The following is a 17,240-nucleotide window of genomic DNA, read 5'->3' on the forward strand; positions in this document are numbered from 1 at the left end:
TCTTCCTAGCCCGAGAGCGGCAGGCGCCGCTGTACGAAGAGCCGGTATGCATCCTCGATGACTGCTGGGAGTCGTAGTTCTCTGCCCTGTCTCTGCCCCTCCTGTTTCCGGTGCCGTCACGGGACAGAGCAGTCGGTGACAGCCCCGAGGGCCCCCGCCCCGCGCCCATGGCCGAGCCGGACCGTGAGTCGGGGGCCCCGGTGGGAGGGTCGGGTCGCACCGGGGCCTGGCTGAGGGCTGCAGGCCCCGGGGCCCGAGGACCGGCGTGGTGGGGCTGGAGACGGGGGCTGCATGGCGGGCAGTGGGAATCGGGGCGGGGGTGGGGGGTCGTTGCTAAGTGATCCATCTTGCCAGGCTGGTGGGTTTCTGGGTCGCGAGATTGTAAGGGTCCGTTTGCTACGTCCCCCAAGTTACTAATGACCGCGTGTTTCTCGCACCTCGGTTGCTGAGGACCCTCGTTGCTAAGGACTTAGGTTGCCGCGGCCCCGGTTGCTAAGGGTACCTGGTTGTTAGGGGGAACTGTAGGATGCTCGGGGACCCCTGGCGCCCCCTCCTGTCTCGTCCCTCTAGTTCCTGTGCCCCTCCTAAACGTGCTGTCCCCACTGCACCTCCTTTCCTAAACCTGTCTCTGCTAAGAGTATTTTATTTCCTCTCTTCATTTTTTAAACTTCCCTCTGTTTGTAAACCCTAACCCTCCCTGCACACGCACGTGCTCACACACACACTCACTACTGTTTACTTCCTCACTTCTAAGTCTTCCTCCCTGCCTGTATGCTTTACTTTCTCCTCCCTCTCCCTCTCCCAAACCTTCCTGCCCCAGCCTCTGTCTGTCACTAACCACTTCTCCAGACAGCACTGTCTATCCTGGTAAGATCTGCTTTTCCCCATCCCCTCCCTCCCTCTGCTCAGCTTTTACCACCACCTCCCACCCCAGTATAATTAGGTTGGTGGGTCTTCTTGCCCCCTGCCCCTCTGCTTTGAAGCCCTTCATCCCCACTTAACTGTGCCCCCCACTGTAACCACGTCTGCTCCCCCTCCTCCCCCAGCCTCTGACCCTCTGGAGACCCAGGCAGGGAAGGTGCAGGAGGCTCAGGTGAGATTTGGGGAAGGGTGGAGGGAAGGAGAGAAATGGACGTGTTCCCACACCCCACACTCTGGGGGGGTGGAGGTGGCAGAGGGGAGACGGTTACCCCAGGGCCCTCAGGGCATCACCCCAGCCCCTTGCCCCCACTCCTGGTTCGGCCCCCTGGGAATGGTGGATTCCGGGGACTGGCAGAAAAAGCTGTGCACCCTCAACTCCAGACCTGCCCTCCCTGACTTTTCTGTTTCCTTGCTCCCTACCCTTAACCTTTCTGAACCTCATTTATGCTGGGCATGGAAGAGACAGGCATCCAAGCTGGTCCTTGAACACCCAGATCCCACGGACAAGTGACTAGAAATGACCCTCCAGGGTGATTATGAAAGTAGCTCAAGGCAGAGTAAACTTTGTGAGGGTCAACAGTTTCCAGCCGGTCCATTCCCAGGGCAAATCCACAGGCCGGTCCAGGAGCCAGACTGAGGTACAGACACATGACAGTAAGTGAAGAGTGACTTAGAATTTTCTTAGGCACAGTGAGAAATGGTGCTCCACGCAGAGTGTACAGCTTGTACCAGGACTGGGAGGGGGGCACGAAGGGTGTGATGTGGTCAGTGGTCTGGTAGCTGTGGGTGGTTAGCTAATTATATTTGAGGTTAGCATTTATTGAGCCGGGTACTCCACCCAGTGCTCTGTGTACATCATAGCATTTCACCTTCCCAGAATCCCTGGGGGGGGGGGCAGTGCAAGGCCTACTGGGGCCATTTCACAGATGAGGAATCTGCAGCAGAGCTGTTCTGTAACTTGTCCTCTGGCCCCCCAGCTAGAAGAGCAGGGACTGCTTTGCAACCCACGGCACCCAGCACGTTGCCTTCCAGACGCTTCAGGAAGAGGTAGCCAGGCCACCTCACGAAGACTTGAAGGCCCCAACCAGCACCTCCAGCTCCCCCTTAGGCCCAAGTCGCTCCCACATGCTGGGCAGGGCCCTCGAGTCCTTCCACAGAGACTCACTGTCTGCAGCCTGAAAGAATGCCAACCCCCCACAGACGCGAGCTCGCCGTTCAGATGTAGGGCACACAGAAGCTGTGATGAAGGCACCTGACAGATGCACAGAGGGCCACACTGAGGGTCTGAAAGCTTCCTGTCAGGCCAGGGCTTCTCCCTCGCCTGGCTCCTGGGGCTCAACCGCTGTCACAGAAAGTTTTAATGTTAAAAAGGGATCCTCAGTCCCAGCAAGAGAGATCCGAGGATATAAATTGCAGCATTGTCTGCGATGGGGCAACCCTGGAAACAGCCCAAGTGGCTGTCAGTAGGCGGGTTAAATGAACTATGGCTCATCCCTACAATCCAACACTATGTAGCTTTTTTAAAGAATGAGGTGGATCTATGGTATATTGTTCTGCGGAAGATGCAAGGTGCAGCATTGTACTGTGGCATGACCCATTTCTGGAAAAATAACCAGTTTTATATGCAGAGAAAAAAATCTAGAGTAATTACCACTGTACTGTTAATAGTGGTTATGGTGACTGCGGTGGGAACGGGAGGCGTGTGCCTCAAGTCATACATCGTCTAGTGGTCAAAGCTTTCGCAAAGTTTATAGAAAATTTTAAATACATTTGCAAGGGCGGTTCCTGTTCAAAAAAGACTTGAAAAAAAAAAGGAAAAAAAAAAGGCTTGAAGCCGGAGCGGAGAATGATGGGGGATGGGGTCGGTGGAAGGGTTTTAATCAGGGGAGTGCGTTGGTCAGAATTGTGATTTTGTGAGGTCCGTGGCAGGGCCCAGCCCTGGTGTAGCGCACAGCAAGTATCCATTCGATCAGTGGTGGATAGTTCTGGAGCTCCTGCCAGGGGCCAGACCCCATTCTCGGTGCTGGGCATCCACTGGTGAACATGAAAAATCCCTGCCATCCTGGAGCTGACATCTGGGCGGACTCCATACATGTTGATGATCGGATGGTCAGACTGGAGAAGCCAGCGAGAGGGGTGCTTGGGGCGGAGGGGGTGGGCTGACACAGCCAGGCCATCACCTGGAGGGCAGTAGAGTCAATCAGAGGTAGGGACTGAGGCTGGGAGCTTAGGGAGGAGGCCAAGACCGGGCCCCCAGAGAGAGGACAGGCTGGGCCAGGGAGAGCCTTAGGGAGGGGACCCATGATGGTGGGAGGGCAGGAGAGGGAGACAAAGACTGGGGGACAGAAGCCACACTGAGTTGGGGGCTGGGAGGAGGCACAGGTTTAGGAGAGATGCCAAGGCCAGTCTGAGATGTGGTGGGAGAGAGAGGCCAGGGGTCACTTAGGGGGAGGCATCCAGGGGGCTGTGGGAACCTCGGATCTGGGGACTAAGAGGTGGCATGATCAGTGCCTAGGCCAAGACCTTGGGCACAGATGAGGCAGCTAGCCCTCGAAAGGTGGAGTGAGGACAGAGGGAGGGCCCAGGACCGTCTCAGACCTGCCATCTGGGAGCCTGACTCAGGAGAAGTTAGATAATGACATGGAGGAGATGGCAAGGCGGTGCCCGGGGCTTCCAGCAGGAGGGCTGAGGACCCCAGGGTGAGGACTGAGGCCTTTCCACTGGCATCATTCACAGGAGTGACTTTGGTGAGGAGGGCAGCGGGCCCACGCCACGGGGGACAAGCAGGGAGGCAAGGCGAGGACGTGGACACCGGGCCATGTCTGCACGCACTTCCTGAGCTCTTACCCCACCGGGTGCTGCCCTGAGCGCCTCCGTGGGTTGACTCGGTTCATCTCAGCCCCTCAGGCTGTGCCCTTGCCTCTGAGCTCCATTTCCCAGATGAGGAGCATCAGACTCAGAGCAGCAAAAAACTTACGCTCCTCAGGAGTCGCAGGACCAGGTTTCCAACCCAGGCAGCCCAACCCAGAGCCAACACACACTGGCTCCCCCACCGCCTCTCACTTCCTTGGACCCACTCCCAGCCAGAGCCAAACCCGGGTGCCACCCTCCCTTCTCCTCCTTCCCTAACCCCGCTTCTGGGGCCTGGTCACCCCACCCCCACCTCTTCCAGGACTCAGATTCAGATACTGAGGGAGGAGCCGCTGGCAGAGAAGCAGAGAGTAAGTATCCTCCTTGGGAGAGGGGTTCTGGGGGAGCGGTTTAGGGCAAGGATATAGTTGTTACCTGTCACCTCCACTGTGGTTGATATTCAAAGTATGCAATACTAGGTGCAATGCCAGCGCCTAGAGGTCCCTGGTTGCGGGAGGGTGGGGGATCCCAGGGCTGGGGCAGGGGGCACTCGCGGCCCCTGTGCACCATGACTGAACACCCACCCTGATGTTCTTTCTCTGCTTTTTGGCCAGTGGACTTCCTGCGGAATTTCTTCTCCCAGACACTGGGCCTGGGCACCCAGAAGGAGCGTCTGCTGGACGACCTCACCCTGGAGGGGGTGACCCGCTACATGCAGAGCGAACGCTGTAAGTCACGGCCCTGCTTCGTGCCACTTTCCCCGCTCCTGGCCCCAAGTGGCTTCTCAGCCACCACCACCTGACCCATCACACCTTTTGCTTCCAAGTAACAAGCCCAACTCAAAAATAGCTTATGCCCAAAAAGGAGTATCGATCCTGTAACTGAAATCCAGCATTAAGCATGGCTGGATTCAGAGGCTTCCACATTGTCGAAAATCTTAACCTTGTCTGGCGCTGCTTTCTGTGTTGAGGTGGAGGGGGCTCCTGGCAGTGCCGAATGCCAGTTCCACCAGCCGAGCACCTCCTTCCAGTGGTTCAAGCAAAAGAGCCAAGATTGGTTCCAGTTGGGCCAGGTTGCGTCACACTCCTACCTTAAACCAATCACCGGGTTTCTGCTTGGCCGGACCCGGGTCACACTCCCATTGCTGACTGGCCAGGCCTGCTGGACAGAATGAAGCCAATACCAGTAGTAATCACCCCATGGGACTCTTAGGGGTGCCACCCGTGATTATAAACGTAAATGCCCCAAAAAAGGCCCGGAGCAGAGCAAGAGCCACATGCCCTGCGACGACTATCACAGGAAGCGTGTTTCAGGGGTGGGATGTAGGTGCCTCTCCACTAGGTCACCACGTCATTTCTATTTCTTGCTGCAAGTTGAGGTCATCAGAGTCTGAGAAACCGGGCCTCGGCAGTCCTTAACTAGAACAATCGACCCTTTGAGGGTCCTGAACGGCCTTTTGTTGAGGACGTCTTCTCCCGTTTCCCTGTCCTCCAGCTGCTGCCGGCTCCCTGCTCAGGCGTCCAGGCTTGCTGCCCTGAGCCCCCCTCTCCCGTGCCAGGCCAGGCAGCCATCTGCAGACATCTCCTCCCCTAAGAGGACACAGGCAGTGGCCACAAAGCTCTTGTTCCTTCTGTCCTCCTGCACTTGGGTTTGGGAGCAGTTTGGGGGCAGTTGGTTAACAGGAGTTAACTGAGCCCTCACCATTTGCCAGGCTCCAGGCTAAGCACTGGATAGGCATCCTCTCCTTTGATCTTCACACTGTTCCTTTGAGGTCATTATAGGAATGATCTGGACAGAGGAAGGAGTGGAGGCACAGAGAGGTTGTGAGTTGCTGCTGGGTCACACAGCTGTCAGGATTACACCCCCCCAATCTCCCCTATATCCAGAGCATGCTCCCTCCCACATGGCCCCTGCTAGGTCCAGCTGGGCCTGGTCCGATGGCATCCTTAAGACAAAGCCAAGGCCTTCATCACCCTTGCTGTCCTCTTCACACAGGACACCCCAGAGGCACCCGGTTCAGGGACCCCACACTTGCGCCTGTCCATCAGCTGACGGGCAGATGCCAGCGTACCGCGTGGCAGGCCTGCCCGCCAGCAGCTGACGAGGCAACAGGGCTATTTCTGCACAGCCCCGTGTGTTTGTGAAATGATTCGACTCCTACCACACCTTCCCATCTTTTTTTCTGAAAGCCAGGGGAAAATGGGGGAACGAAATGCTTCTACGCGTACAAACCCTGGGTGTCAAGAAGTACAATTGGCTCAAAGAATAATAGCAGACACACAAATAGTGTGTGCTCAGTGCCAGGTACTGATCTAAGCTTCACGCGAATGAATTCATTCTCTCGACAGCCCCGTGAAGGCGGTACTGTAATTGTGCCCATCTTACAGAGCAGGAAGCTGAAGCCCCGAGGGGAGATCTGAGCTAAGACCCCAGTCCCCCCCATTACCCCCCACTGGTGAGCAGGAGAGCCAGCATCTAAAGCCCCCTTATCTACCTGCTTGCTGTTCATCGGGTGAGGGCCGAGAATGGCAAATCTTTAGTCTTCACCTGGAAATTCTCAGACTCCTGGTGGCTGCTGTGTGTTTGATCATAGAGGAAAGGAATATGCTAAAGGAACATGCTAGAAATAGATGGTCATTCAAGATTGTGTCCAAAAGGGCACCTGGGTGGCTCAGCAGTTAAGCATCTGCCCTTGGCTCAGGGCGTGATCCCGGGGTCCTGGGATCGAGTCCTGCAATGGGCTCCCCAAGGGGAGCCTGCTTCTCCTTCTGCCTGTGTCTCTGCCTCTCTCTGTGTGTCTCTCATGAATAAATAAATGAATTTTTTTTATTTTTTTTAATAAATTAATTTTTTAAAAAAAGATTGTGTCTGAAAGGTGTGGCGAGGCCACAGATTTTTACAATAACCTGTAGCTCTTCCAGGGTTGGGGTACCCCCTCCCCCAGTCCTCTCACCAAGAGCACCAAGTGTTTTTGTCTAGATCTAGTTAGGAGGAGAAACTACTCTCCAAGTGGTCTTTTCTCGAATCTGTCCATGTTGGTATAATTTGAAACGGGGGATTCCTCATCCCCACGCTGGCTCTTCCACCAGTGGATTGTGCCTCTACCTGAGCCTCAGTTTCCTCATCTGTAAAATGACGGTGTTAACACCACCCGCCTCAAGATACTGGGGAAGACCTTTCATGCATCTGAAACGTCGGCCGTGGGGCCTGGCACTGAGTCAGGGGTGTCAGGGGCTGTGATGGGAGGCATTAACTTGGGCCTGAGCGTACGGTCATGTGACGCCTACCCTCCTCTTCTCCAGGTCGCCGGGTCATCTGTTTGGTGGGAGCTGGGATCTCCACGTGTAAGTGCCAGCCCTCCCCCCACCAGATGCCCCCACATTGGGGGGCCCTCTTCCAGGGACTGGAGGGAGCTGTGCCTGGGCCCTTGACAGGGGGTTTGAGGGGCTATCGATGGGGCCAAGGCCGCTGACCCATCGCTCCCCACCTCTGTCCCCTCCCGCCCCCACCAGCTGCCGGCATCCCTGACTTCCGCTCCCCATCCACGGGCCTCTACGCCAACCTAGAGAAGTACCACCTTCCCTACCCAGAGGCCATCTTTGAGATTGGCTACTTCAAGGTACGTGCCCCCCAGGCCCGGATGTCTAATGGTGGGGGCCACAGGTTCACCTGGCTCTGAGTGCCCACCTGCCCTCCGGTTCTCTCTCCCACAGAAACACCCAGAACCTTTCTTTGCTCTCGCCAAGGAACTCTATCCTGGCCAGTTCAAGGTGAGCTCTTTTTTGCCCAGGTGATGGGAAAGCCCTCCTTTCCCATTTTGTGACCTGGCACCTCAGTGTTCCCGTCTGTGAAATGGGGATAGGGATGCTCCCAAGGCCAACAGGATGGTTCTGTGACATAAAACAACAACGTGGCGACATGTGGCAAACGTGCCCCATCATGCTCAGCATTGTCCTGCTTGCTCCCCTCCAGCCAACTGTGTGTCACTACTTCATCCGGCTGCTGAAGGAGAAGGGGCTGCTGCTGCGATGCTACACACAGGTAGGCGGCCGTGGACATCCCCGGGAGGAGCAGGGCTGGCCGCAGGTGTCCTGGCCCCTTGGGGCCCAAGGGCCCGGGCTGCTGATTCCTCACCATGTGACCCACAGTGAGCCCCTTACCCAGCTCAGCCTCAATTTCCCCTTCTGGAAAGCAGAGACCAGAACAGCTTTGCCCTTTGGTACATAGTGACATGGCAGTGAGCTCCTCCCGGGGCCATCCTGTGGAAAGTGAGAAAGGGCCTCACGTTGGAGAGGCCACCGCTGGCGAGGTGGGTTTCATGTTTGGTGAGGGTTTGCAGCAGACAGGCACAGAGTCAGTGGGTCTAACGAAATCAGGACACTGTGACCATGTTCCCACCGGTAGATATGGTCTTAAGGAAGGGGCATCTTTTGATAATTTGCACAAAGGCCTGATATGGGCCATGGGCCATGGCTCATCTATGTCAGGTGCTGAGCCAAGGGCCTTGTCCCGGGCTCTCCGGCAAGAATGGCTCACATTGTTGGCTTCTGGACTAATCAGTAAGATATTTTCGGGGACTCGCACCGAAACTAACTGTAAACAGTGCGCCTCTACCTTTGTTTTATGAATCATGTGTTTTGTGAACAAGCACTGAAATTATATAGTGGGGACGATGACAGCAATGCTGATCCCTCGGGGGTGCCCGGGTGGCTCAGTCGGTGGAGCATCCGACCCTTGATTTCAGCTCAGGTCATGGTCTCGGGGTTGTGGGATAGAGACCCGCATCAGGCTCCACACTCAGCAGAGAGTCTGCTTAAGATTCTCTCTCTCCATCAGCCTCCCCTCTTTGTGCTCATTTTCTCTCAATAAATAAATTAAATAAATAAATAAATAAATAAATAAATAAATAATCTTTTTTAAAAATGATACCTTAGAACCCAAAATTATAAAAGACAGGGAATCCTTGGATATAAATGGGCGTTCTAATATTTTCTTCCTGCACCTGGCAATTTGGAGCCTGCCAGCCTGGGAAGCTGCCACCAGGGGGAGGATGAATTTGTTTTAAGTCCCAGATTTCTCAAACCGGAACAGGAGCTCCTGCCCAGGGCTTGCAGTGGTGGTGGCCTGGGCAGGGACAGCCTCTCCTTCCAGGAGGACCCCCACTCAGGATAAACCTGATCTTTCTCCCCAGAGTCCGTTTTATCCACGTGGCTCAGACATGGTACAAACAGCTCACTCCAAGCCGAGGGCCCCCTGTGCACGATTTCATGACCTCAGCCCCACGGCCCTGTGTTGTCATCTTCCGTCATGAGTGTTTACTGAGCGCAAACCCCATGCCAGGCCCTGCTGGCAGCAACATCCCTGCCCTCCTAGAGCTGATAGTCTAATGAGGGGAGAGAGACAATGGACAAGACGGGGTTGGTAGCACGTCCAGTGTGCCACGATGTCTGTGGAGCACCATTAAGTGGGAAAGGGGAACTGGAAGTGCTGGGGTGGGGTTGGGGGTGCCATTGTCAACAGGTATCAGAGAAGGCCTCACGGAGAAGGGGACATTTAGACAAAGACCTGTAGGAAGGGAAGGAGGGTGACACGGAATCATCTGGCTGGGAGAGTGTGTTCCAAGCAAAGGGAACAGCCAGGGCAAAGGCCCTGAGGTGAGACTATTTGGCGTGTTCGAGAAGCTGGATCCGGGTGAGCAGAGAGGAGAGCAGGAGAGAATAGAGGAGGCGAGCTCAAGGAGGGGGACAGGGGCTGATCTTGTGGGATCCTGGGGCCACAGGAAGGGCTGAGTGAGATAGAGCCACGGGAGGGCTCTATGTGGGGTGGGACAGGGTGACCTGAGCCAGGCATCCCTCTCTGGCTGCAAGTAGGGGGCTGATGGGGAGGGCGGGGTGAGGAAGGGGATGCTGTGATGTCCAAGTAGAAGAGGCTGGAGGCAGGGGCCAATGAGGGGAGAAGTGTGCGGGTCATGAATCTGCTTCAAAGGTGGAGCCATGTGAGGCCGAAGCCTCCGCCCCAGCACAGAAGCACACCGACGGCGGGCTACCTTCTCGTGAAATCCAGCATCAGTGCACTCTGGGGGCCGTGGGAAAGGTGCAGGCGTCTGTCCCCTCCCGGCAATAATTAATGCATGCATTTAGCTACCCATACGTCATCAAAACGTATGTTTTGAGGCCTATTACAGAAAACAGAGGCAAAAGTGGAAAAAAAGTTCCACTCCCATGTTTCAAGAAACCATTTTGTTGTTTTGTTTTGTTTTGTTTTTTCAAACTTGTCACCCTCTCCGTCAACCTCAGCCACTTTTTGAGTCACTGACCCAGTTTTCTGGAACACACTGTCTTCACTTCTTTCCGAATTGTGATGATGTGGCACTTCTGAAGCTATGTACGATAGCTATTTTTATCTCCAGATACAAGTCTCCATTCAAACATGAGAACAGTTGCCCTGTTCGTTCAAGCCCCTGTGATCTCCACAGCAAAGCAGCTTATCGTCCTTTTAAATATCTGCATGGCCTTTACCCGACACATAGGGCTTTCTCTCACTTAACTTCCTGTGTGGAAGACCCTTCCATATCCACACCCACATAGCAGCTTCCTGCTTGCTCTTTTCTTTTCTTTCTTTCTTCCTTTTTTAGGATTTTTTAAAAATATTTTATTCATTTATTAATGAGAGACACACAAAGAGAGAGGCAGAGACACAGACAGAGGGAGAAGCAGGCTCCATGCAGGGAGCCTGATGTGGGCCTCGATCCTGGGTCCCCAGGATCCCACCCCAGGCCAAAGGCAGCGCTAAACCGCTGAGCCACCTGGGCTGCCCAGGATTTTATTTTTAAGTAATCTCTCCACCCAACGTGGGACTTGAACTCACAACTCCAATATCCAAGAATCGCACAGTGAACCAGCCAGGCGCCCCCGACTTCATGCTTTTTCAAAGCTGCCATTGCCTTCGTGTCCATCAGGGGGACACAGTGTTTTAAAACAAAAAGGGAGCCAAGGTTTAAAAAACGAGATTTCAGATGAAAATCCAGACTTCAGGCTCCTCTTGCAGATTGAGAAGAGCTGGCTACACCCCACCCTGCCCCGCCTGAGGTCCTCCAGAGTCAGGGAGCGCTGGGCTGGAGCTGGGGGGCCACTGCCCACTGTCACCATGCCCTGCTTCTTGCCACACACCCCAGCCACATGTCACTTGCCGTTTACCATCATGTGCTCATGACCCTTTGTCCTTTAGGGGGAGGCTTCCTGGGGCCATACTCCCCAGCCCCCAGCCTCTCTCCCCTAGCTGGCTTCTCATATCACGGGCGCCTGAGTGGCTCTGTCTGTTAAGCTCCTGCCTTCAGCTCAGGTCATGTTCCCAGGGTCTTCGGATTGAGTCCCACATGGGGCTCCCTGCTCAGTGGGGAACCTGCTACTCCCTCTGCCTGCTGCTCCCCCTGCTCGTGCACACTCTCTCTCTTTCTCTTTCTCTCTTTCTCTTTCTCTCAAATAAATAAATAAAATCTTTCCAAAAAATATTCTATACATAGGGAAACAAGTACACACGTCCGTGTATAGTTTTCCCACAGCCCTTGTTCTCCTGAGCCTTTTAACCTCTTGGAGGGATCTTCAACATCAGGACACACAGGTCAGCCTTGTTCTTTTCCAATTTGTGGTTTCTTTATCAAAAGTGGCCTCAGACCAACAGAGGCATCTGAGTAGTTCTCGTACATGCTGTACAATTATTTGCACGCACACTGCTTACTCATGTGTGAGGGAGTCAGTAGACTGAGTCAAGTCACAAAGGCAAAAACTAAAGCAGGGGGAGGGGGACGGGGGAGAGCTGCAGGGAGTGTGGGAACAGTGGCTCTTGTCTGCCCGTGGGGGAACAAGCTGATCGCTGGCAGGGAGCAGAGAGAGCAGTGGGGGCCGTCTGCCCTTGAGAGAGAACCCTTTCGGTTGTTCACGGAGTCTCGGGGGAACCGTGCCGGGGCGGCTGGGGGCTGCATGTGACCGGCCATCTCTGGGTGGCATGTGCCCATGTGCCCCGTCAGCACCTGCCTCTGCAGCATTCCTCACGGGCCAGCCAAAGCTGCTCCCGAGGGGCTGCGTGCTTTAAGAAAAATGAGAGCGCTCATATGTCTATATGGAAGAGAAGAACAGCCTGGCTGGTTGAAGGAGGGATATACCTGCGTCTGAAAAGAATGCGATTACTGTGCCATCTCTGAAACAGACCGTAGTAAGAAACCCTACTGCTAATTAGGAAAACAGTGATTAAAACCAAATAAACCCTCCCGATTCACTTATTTCTGTTAATGCTTGGCCAGGCCTGCCGTATCCAGCTGCGCGGGTTGGCTACTGCACAAGGATGCCACACCTGAGGGGGCTCTATCTACAGCAGAGACATTGCAGGGCTTGTTCATGAAGGCCAACAAATTTCTGGCAGGTGGCACTAACGTCGTGTGGTCCTAACAAAACAAATTTTCTGAAAAATGGAAACAAAGTGGCCCGATAATGCGGAAAACCTCCATATGGGCTGATGGTGGCCGTGGGCCTGGGCTCACAGATGTATGAGCGTGGGCCCCGCCGTTAAGCATCTGTGACTTTTACGCTTCGGTGGCACCATGAGAATGAGCGGAGGGCTTTACGGGCACACCCTGCCCCTCGCTTCTCCCTCGCTTCCTTCTCCCTCCGTCCCATTTGCTTCTCTTCGCAGCGCCCTGCTCCTGCCCCTGTGGGGCGCGGCTCGCTGCTGAGCCTTTCCCCCCACCTCTCCCCGCAGAACATAGACACCCTGGAGCGGGTGGCCGGGCTGGAGCCTGAGGACCTGGTGGAGGCCCATGGCACCTTCTACACCTCGCACTGTATCAGCCCCCTGTGCCGACGGGAGTACCCGCTCAGCTGGATGAAAGGTGAGGCCCCGGAGGTCATCCACGAGGGCGGGCCTCCTGCCTCCCGTCGGCTCCCCGGCGCCAAGATCAGGGGCTCCACGCTGTGGGCTCCAGTGGTGTCCTTGCTCTGTGGCTCCCCCGAGATCTGAGGCAGCAGCAGGGTCTGCAGCAGGCTCCCAGCACCACCTCACAGCCGGGTTATTAGGGGAGCAAGATCCAGACCCAATTCAGCCGCACGCAGAGATGTGTGTTGGCAGAGAGGTTGCCGGACAGCCATGTGGTCTGTTCTGTGGGGTCTGAGGCCCCGGCCCTTTGTCCTTTGAGGGGCTCTGATCTTACCATACAAGAGGGGCCCACTGAGGGAGACACAACTGCACTCTAATCCGTACCTGCCCAGTATTGCAGCCGCTGCCACATGTGGCTCTGGAGCGCTCACAGATGTCACTACCGTGACCGGAGGACTGAATGTTTCATTTTCCGTCATTTTTATTAAAAAGTTAAAAGCCACATGTAGCTGGACATGCACCATACTGGATAGGACGGGGCTGGAGGCCCCGGATCCAATGGCCCATTAGTCAGATGCAGGCAAGCATGTTCCGTGGAGCGTGGAGCTGGACGCAGGCCTGGTTAGGGACAAAGGCGGGGGGGGGGGGACTGTCCCGAGGGGTCCAGACAACAGGGCTTGTCAAAGTCAGCGTCCCTGTCCATGGAAGGGCAGAGTGTCCAGAAAAGGGGGGAACTGTTCCTCCGGCCCACATTTCTCGAATGCCATTGAGAGCCTTTGTCTGACATCCATTGTGCTGCCGAGAAGCCACACATTTCACCCATGGAAAGCCATTTCTGACATTCTTTATGCTGGTTTCACAAAGCCTCTGGTGTTCATGTGAGACAGAGACAGCTGCAGCATTTGTGGTGGGGCCTCTGGAGCGGGGCCTTTCTGCCAAAACGCCAGCTGACCGCCGCTGGGGTGAGGCTTCCAGAATAGCTCAAGTGCGCGCAGCTGGGGGTAATGGACAAGGAACACGACCCCATTGTGTGTCACTTACAGCAAGAGTGTGTGCATCCCCCGCAAAATATCATGCTGTCCGTGCTGAAATAGTCTAAAGTGAATCGCAGACATTAAAATGGGGCTCTTTAAATACCTGTGGAAGGAAGGAAGGAAGAAGGAAGGAAGGGGAAGGGGAAGGGGAAGGGAAGGGAAGGGAAGGGAAGGGAAGGGAGGGAAGGGAGGGAGGGAGGGAGGGAGGGAGGGAGGGAGGGAGGGAGGAGGAAGGAACAGTTGAACAAATGAGCTAGGATTCTGTGGGGTGCAAGTGACAGCATGTTTCAAGCTTCCTTCCTTAATAAGCAATCAGGAGCATGATTGTCATAAGGATGGTGGTGTGTGTGGGGGGGTGTCTGTCCCAGAACCCAAGGATGGTGGGCAGCTGGGCCTAAGGATGTGTCCCCATCCCAGGATTGTCTGCAGTTTCTTCCCTCTCTGTCTGGGGCTGGCCTGGGGCTCACCAGGCCTCTCACCCAGGATAAAATAGAACTGCCCCCAAAGACCCCTGGGGGAGCTTTATTGCCCACGTTGGGGGGTTGGGGGTGGGATCCAGTTACCCCTGTAAAGGGCAAGCATCTGCTCATTCATCTGTCCTTGTGTTTATTCATTAAATCAATAGACGTGACCTGGTGCTCGGAGCCCCCCATGCCCTCCACCCCGGAACCCGGGGCAATGGGCAGGGGGGGAGGTAAGGGGCAGCTCTCTAAGGAGGGAGGGCCTTCGTGAGCAGGGCACACCCCCAGGAGGTCCCCCCAGCGACCGAGGTGTGTGCGTGGACTGTGAGGGCTGGCTGCAGCCGCAGACCCTAGCCCAGAGTCGCTTACCTCCTCTCCCTTCCTCTTCCCCACGCCCAGAGAAGATCTTCTCCGAGGTGACTCCCAAGTGTGAGAAATGTCACAGCGTGGTGAAGCCTGGTGAGCCTCGGGGCCAGGGAGCAGCCTGGATGGACTTGGGCTGGGACCCCCGGCCCTCCACGAGCCCCTGACCGGTGCCCCGAATCTGTCCCCGGGAGAATAGGTCCTATAGACCCTCACCTGCGCCCGCTACTCTGTAGCTCCCACCCCAGCCCCTCGGGTCAGCCTTCTGCTGTCACCTGTTCTCTCTCTTATTCTCTCTCTCTCTCTGACCCTGTCTCTGCCTCCCGATTCACCTTCTCTTTCTGTCTCTGTGTCTGTCCGTCTGTCTGCCTAGACATCGTGTTCTTCGGCGAGAACCTCCCAGCAAGGTTCTTCTCCTGCATGCAGTCAGTAAGTGCCCCCCCCAGGTAGGGGAGGGGTAGCGAGCTGCAGGGCAGGGGTGTGGGGAGAGGCAGCCTGGCCCCTGCTGAGCCTCTGGGACCTTCACTGACCACCCCCCCTCCCCAGGACTTCCTGAAGGTGGACCTCCTCATCATCATGGGTACCTCCCTGCAAGTGCAGCCCTTTGCTTCCCTCATCAGCAAGTAGGTTGGGTTGGGATTGGGGGGTGCTGCTGGGGCCAGGGGTGGGGGTGGCCAGGACAGACCCTTACCACTGAGCTCCCCATCCCCCAGGGCGCCCCTCTCTACCCCGCGCCTGCTCATCAACAAGGAGAAGACTGGGCAGGTGAGTTGGCTTTTATGTGAGCCCTCCTCTGTCCTCTCTTCCTCCTCCTCCTCTCGGGGGTCCCACATTCCCTTTCACTGGCTTCCTCAGAAACTGAGACCCCTCAGCTCAGAACTAGGTGCTCTAGAACCTGGAGGGGTCAGATTCCAGGCCACCTGGACTCTGATTCTACAGGCCCCGGGGTCCCTCTGGCCCCTTCTGAGCAAGTGAAGTAACTCAAAGCAGCTTAAGCCAGAACAGGACCGCTGGGCTTTGGGTAAGTGAGGAGTCAGGGTGAGCAGGCCCCAGGGCCCACAGCACAGCGTGAGGAGACGCCCACTCCCACTTTCGGCTCTTTTCCTGAGGTGGCCTCCCTCCCTCATCCCTCATCCCTGGGGAGGGAGGGGTGGTTCCTTGAACAGCCAAACACTTCATGTGCCAGCCACTGTTCTAAGCATTGTCTGGTTTGATTTGTTTTATTTTATTTTGTATTTTTTAATTTTAAGTAGGCCCTATGCCCAACATGGGGCTCAAACTCACGACCCTGAGATGAAGAGTCACATGCTCTGCTGACTGAGCCTGCCAGGCGCCCCGTAAGCGCTTTCTAAGTATTAACCCGCTGACAGGACAATGCCAGGAGTGGCTGGTAATCGCCCCCACTCTACAGATAAGGAAACTGAGGTTTGGAGAGGCCAGGTCACTGAGTGAAGTCACAGAGCAGGGAGCAGCCCCAGGCCACCTGGCTCCAGGCTCTGTGCTCTGAGCTTCCCTCTCCCCCACAGACTGACCCTTTCTTGGGGATGATGATGGGCCTTGGAGGAGGCATGGACTTCGACTCCAAGAAGGCCTACAGGTGAGTCCTGGGCCTGCGAGGGTCACAGCCGAGGTGGGAGGGAGGGCATGAAGGCACGCGGACTGGGAAGAGTGGGCGGGGGCCTGGGACAAGCTGAGAGCTCTGACTCTCCCACCCACAGGGACGTGGCCTGGCTGGGTGACTGTGACCAGGGCTGCCTGGCCCTTGCCGACCTCCTCGGATGGAAGGTAAGGAGTCTAGGCGACCCCGGCCCACCCGGAGCCTGTCCCCAAACCCCTGCCCCACAGGTCCTGTGATCCCATGATGCACAGTGACCTCTGACTTCTATGAACTTTGCCCCCTGCAGAAAGAACTGGAGGACCTTGTCCGGAAGGAGCATGCCCGCATAGACGCCCAGGCAGGGTCAGGGGCCCCCAACCCCAGCACTTCAACTTCAGCTTCTCCCAGCAAGTCTCCACCTCCTGCCAAGGAGGAGGCCAGGACCAAGGAGGGAGAGAAACCCCAATGACAGCTGCCTCTCCCGGGCAGGACGCCCAGTTCCTTTGGGACAGCAGAGCCCCAGCCAGCCCTGGCCCCCTCTAACTTGCAGCTCTTGTCTGGGGAGCTCAGAACATCTCCCCAGTCTCTTAACCACTCCCGCTCAAAACTGGGGCCCCAGCCCCCTGACCCTGGTGAACCTCTAACATCACCCAGGGGCCGAGGCCTGGGCAGCCCATCTGTAACAGCCCACGCGGTCTCTAACCACCCGCGGGGACGGGGTCAACCTCCCCTAATCTCTAACTGCTCCTGAGGCCAGGGCTGCCTCTAAACACCTAACTGTTCTGGACAGGGGCCCCAAGGGCTCCCCAGGGCTCCCCAGAGCCCCCTGGGCTCTCTACTGCTCCTAGGGCAGCCTGTGGCCAAGTAGACCAAGTCTACCCTGGGTGGAGTGTGGACCCTCCAAACGTAACACACTCTGGGGGCAGCTGAGCCTGAAGGCCTCCCAAGTCTGTGCCTCCCACCACCAAAGTGGGTGCTGGGCCACTTCCCTGGGGACCCACTTCCTCCGTGGGGAGGGGGCAGATAACGTTGCTTATTGGATACAAAATAAAAGTGAAAACAACTAACAATCAGTTGTCTGGCGTCCCTGTTCCTTTCCGTGGGCACCCAGGGACGCAGAACACCTCCAGGCTCTCATGGGGAACA

The 17,240-nt window shown here is 56.1% G+C and overlaps 1 protein-coding gene across 2 annotated transcripts; it reads left to right on the forward strand.

Moving 5' to 3' along the window:
* The first annotated feature begins 30 nt into the window (after positions 1 to 30).
* On the forward strand, positions 31 to 17,164 carry SIRT2 (sirtuin 2). Of its 2 annotated transcripts, XM_055310616.1 has the most exons (16): positions 87 to 183; positions 1,047 to 1,093; positions 4,094 to 4,142; positions 4,386 to 4,499; positions 7,074 to 7,115; positions 7,284 to 7,390; positions 7,485 to 7,541; positions 7,744 to 7,812; positions 12,526 to 12,655; positions 14,534 to 14,593; positions 14,871 to 14,926; positions 15,044 to 15,120; positions 15,211 to 15,262; positions 16,024 to 16,094; positions 16,216 to 16,282; positions 16,402 to 17,164. In XM_055310616.1, the coding sequence occupies exons 1-16, from the start codon at positions 168 to 170 to the stop codon at positions 16,561 to 16,563; spliced, it is 1,176 nt and encodes a 391-aa protein (XP_055166591.1). In that variant the 5' UTR covers positions 87 to 167; the 3' UTR covers positions 16,564 to 17,164. The 2 variants fall into 2 exon arrangements, with proteins under 2 accessions (XP_055166590.1, XP_055166591.1); XM_055310615.1 differs by lacking the exon at positions 1,047 to 1,093 and having other exon boundaries at positions 31 to 183.
* The last annotated feature ends 76 nt before the right edge of the window (positions 17,165 to 17,240 follow it).

This window comes from Nyctereutes procyonoides, unplaced genomic scaffold (assembly GCF_905146905.1).
Source record: "Nyctereutes procyonoides isolate TBG_1078 unplaced genomic scaffold, NYPRO_anot_genome, whole genome shotgun sequence".
In the NCBI taxonomy this organism is placed as follows: Eukaryota; Metazoa; Chordata; class Mammalia; order Carnivora; family Canidae; genus Nyctereutes; species Nyctereutes procyonoides.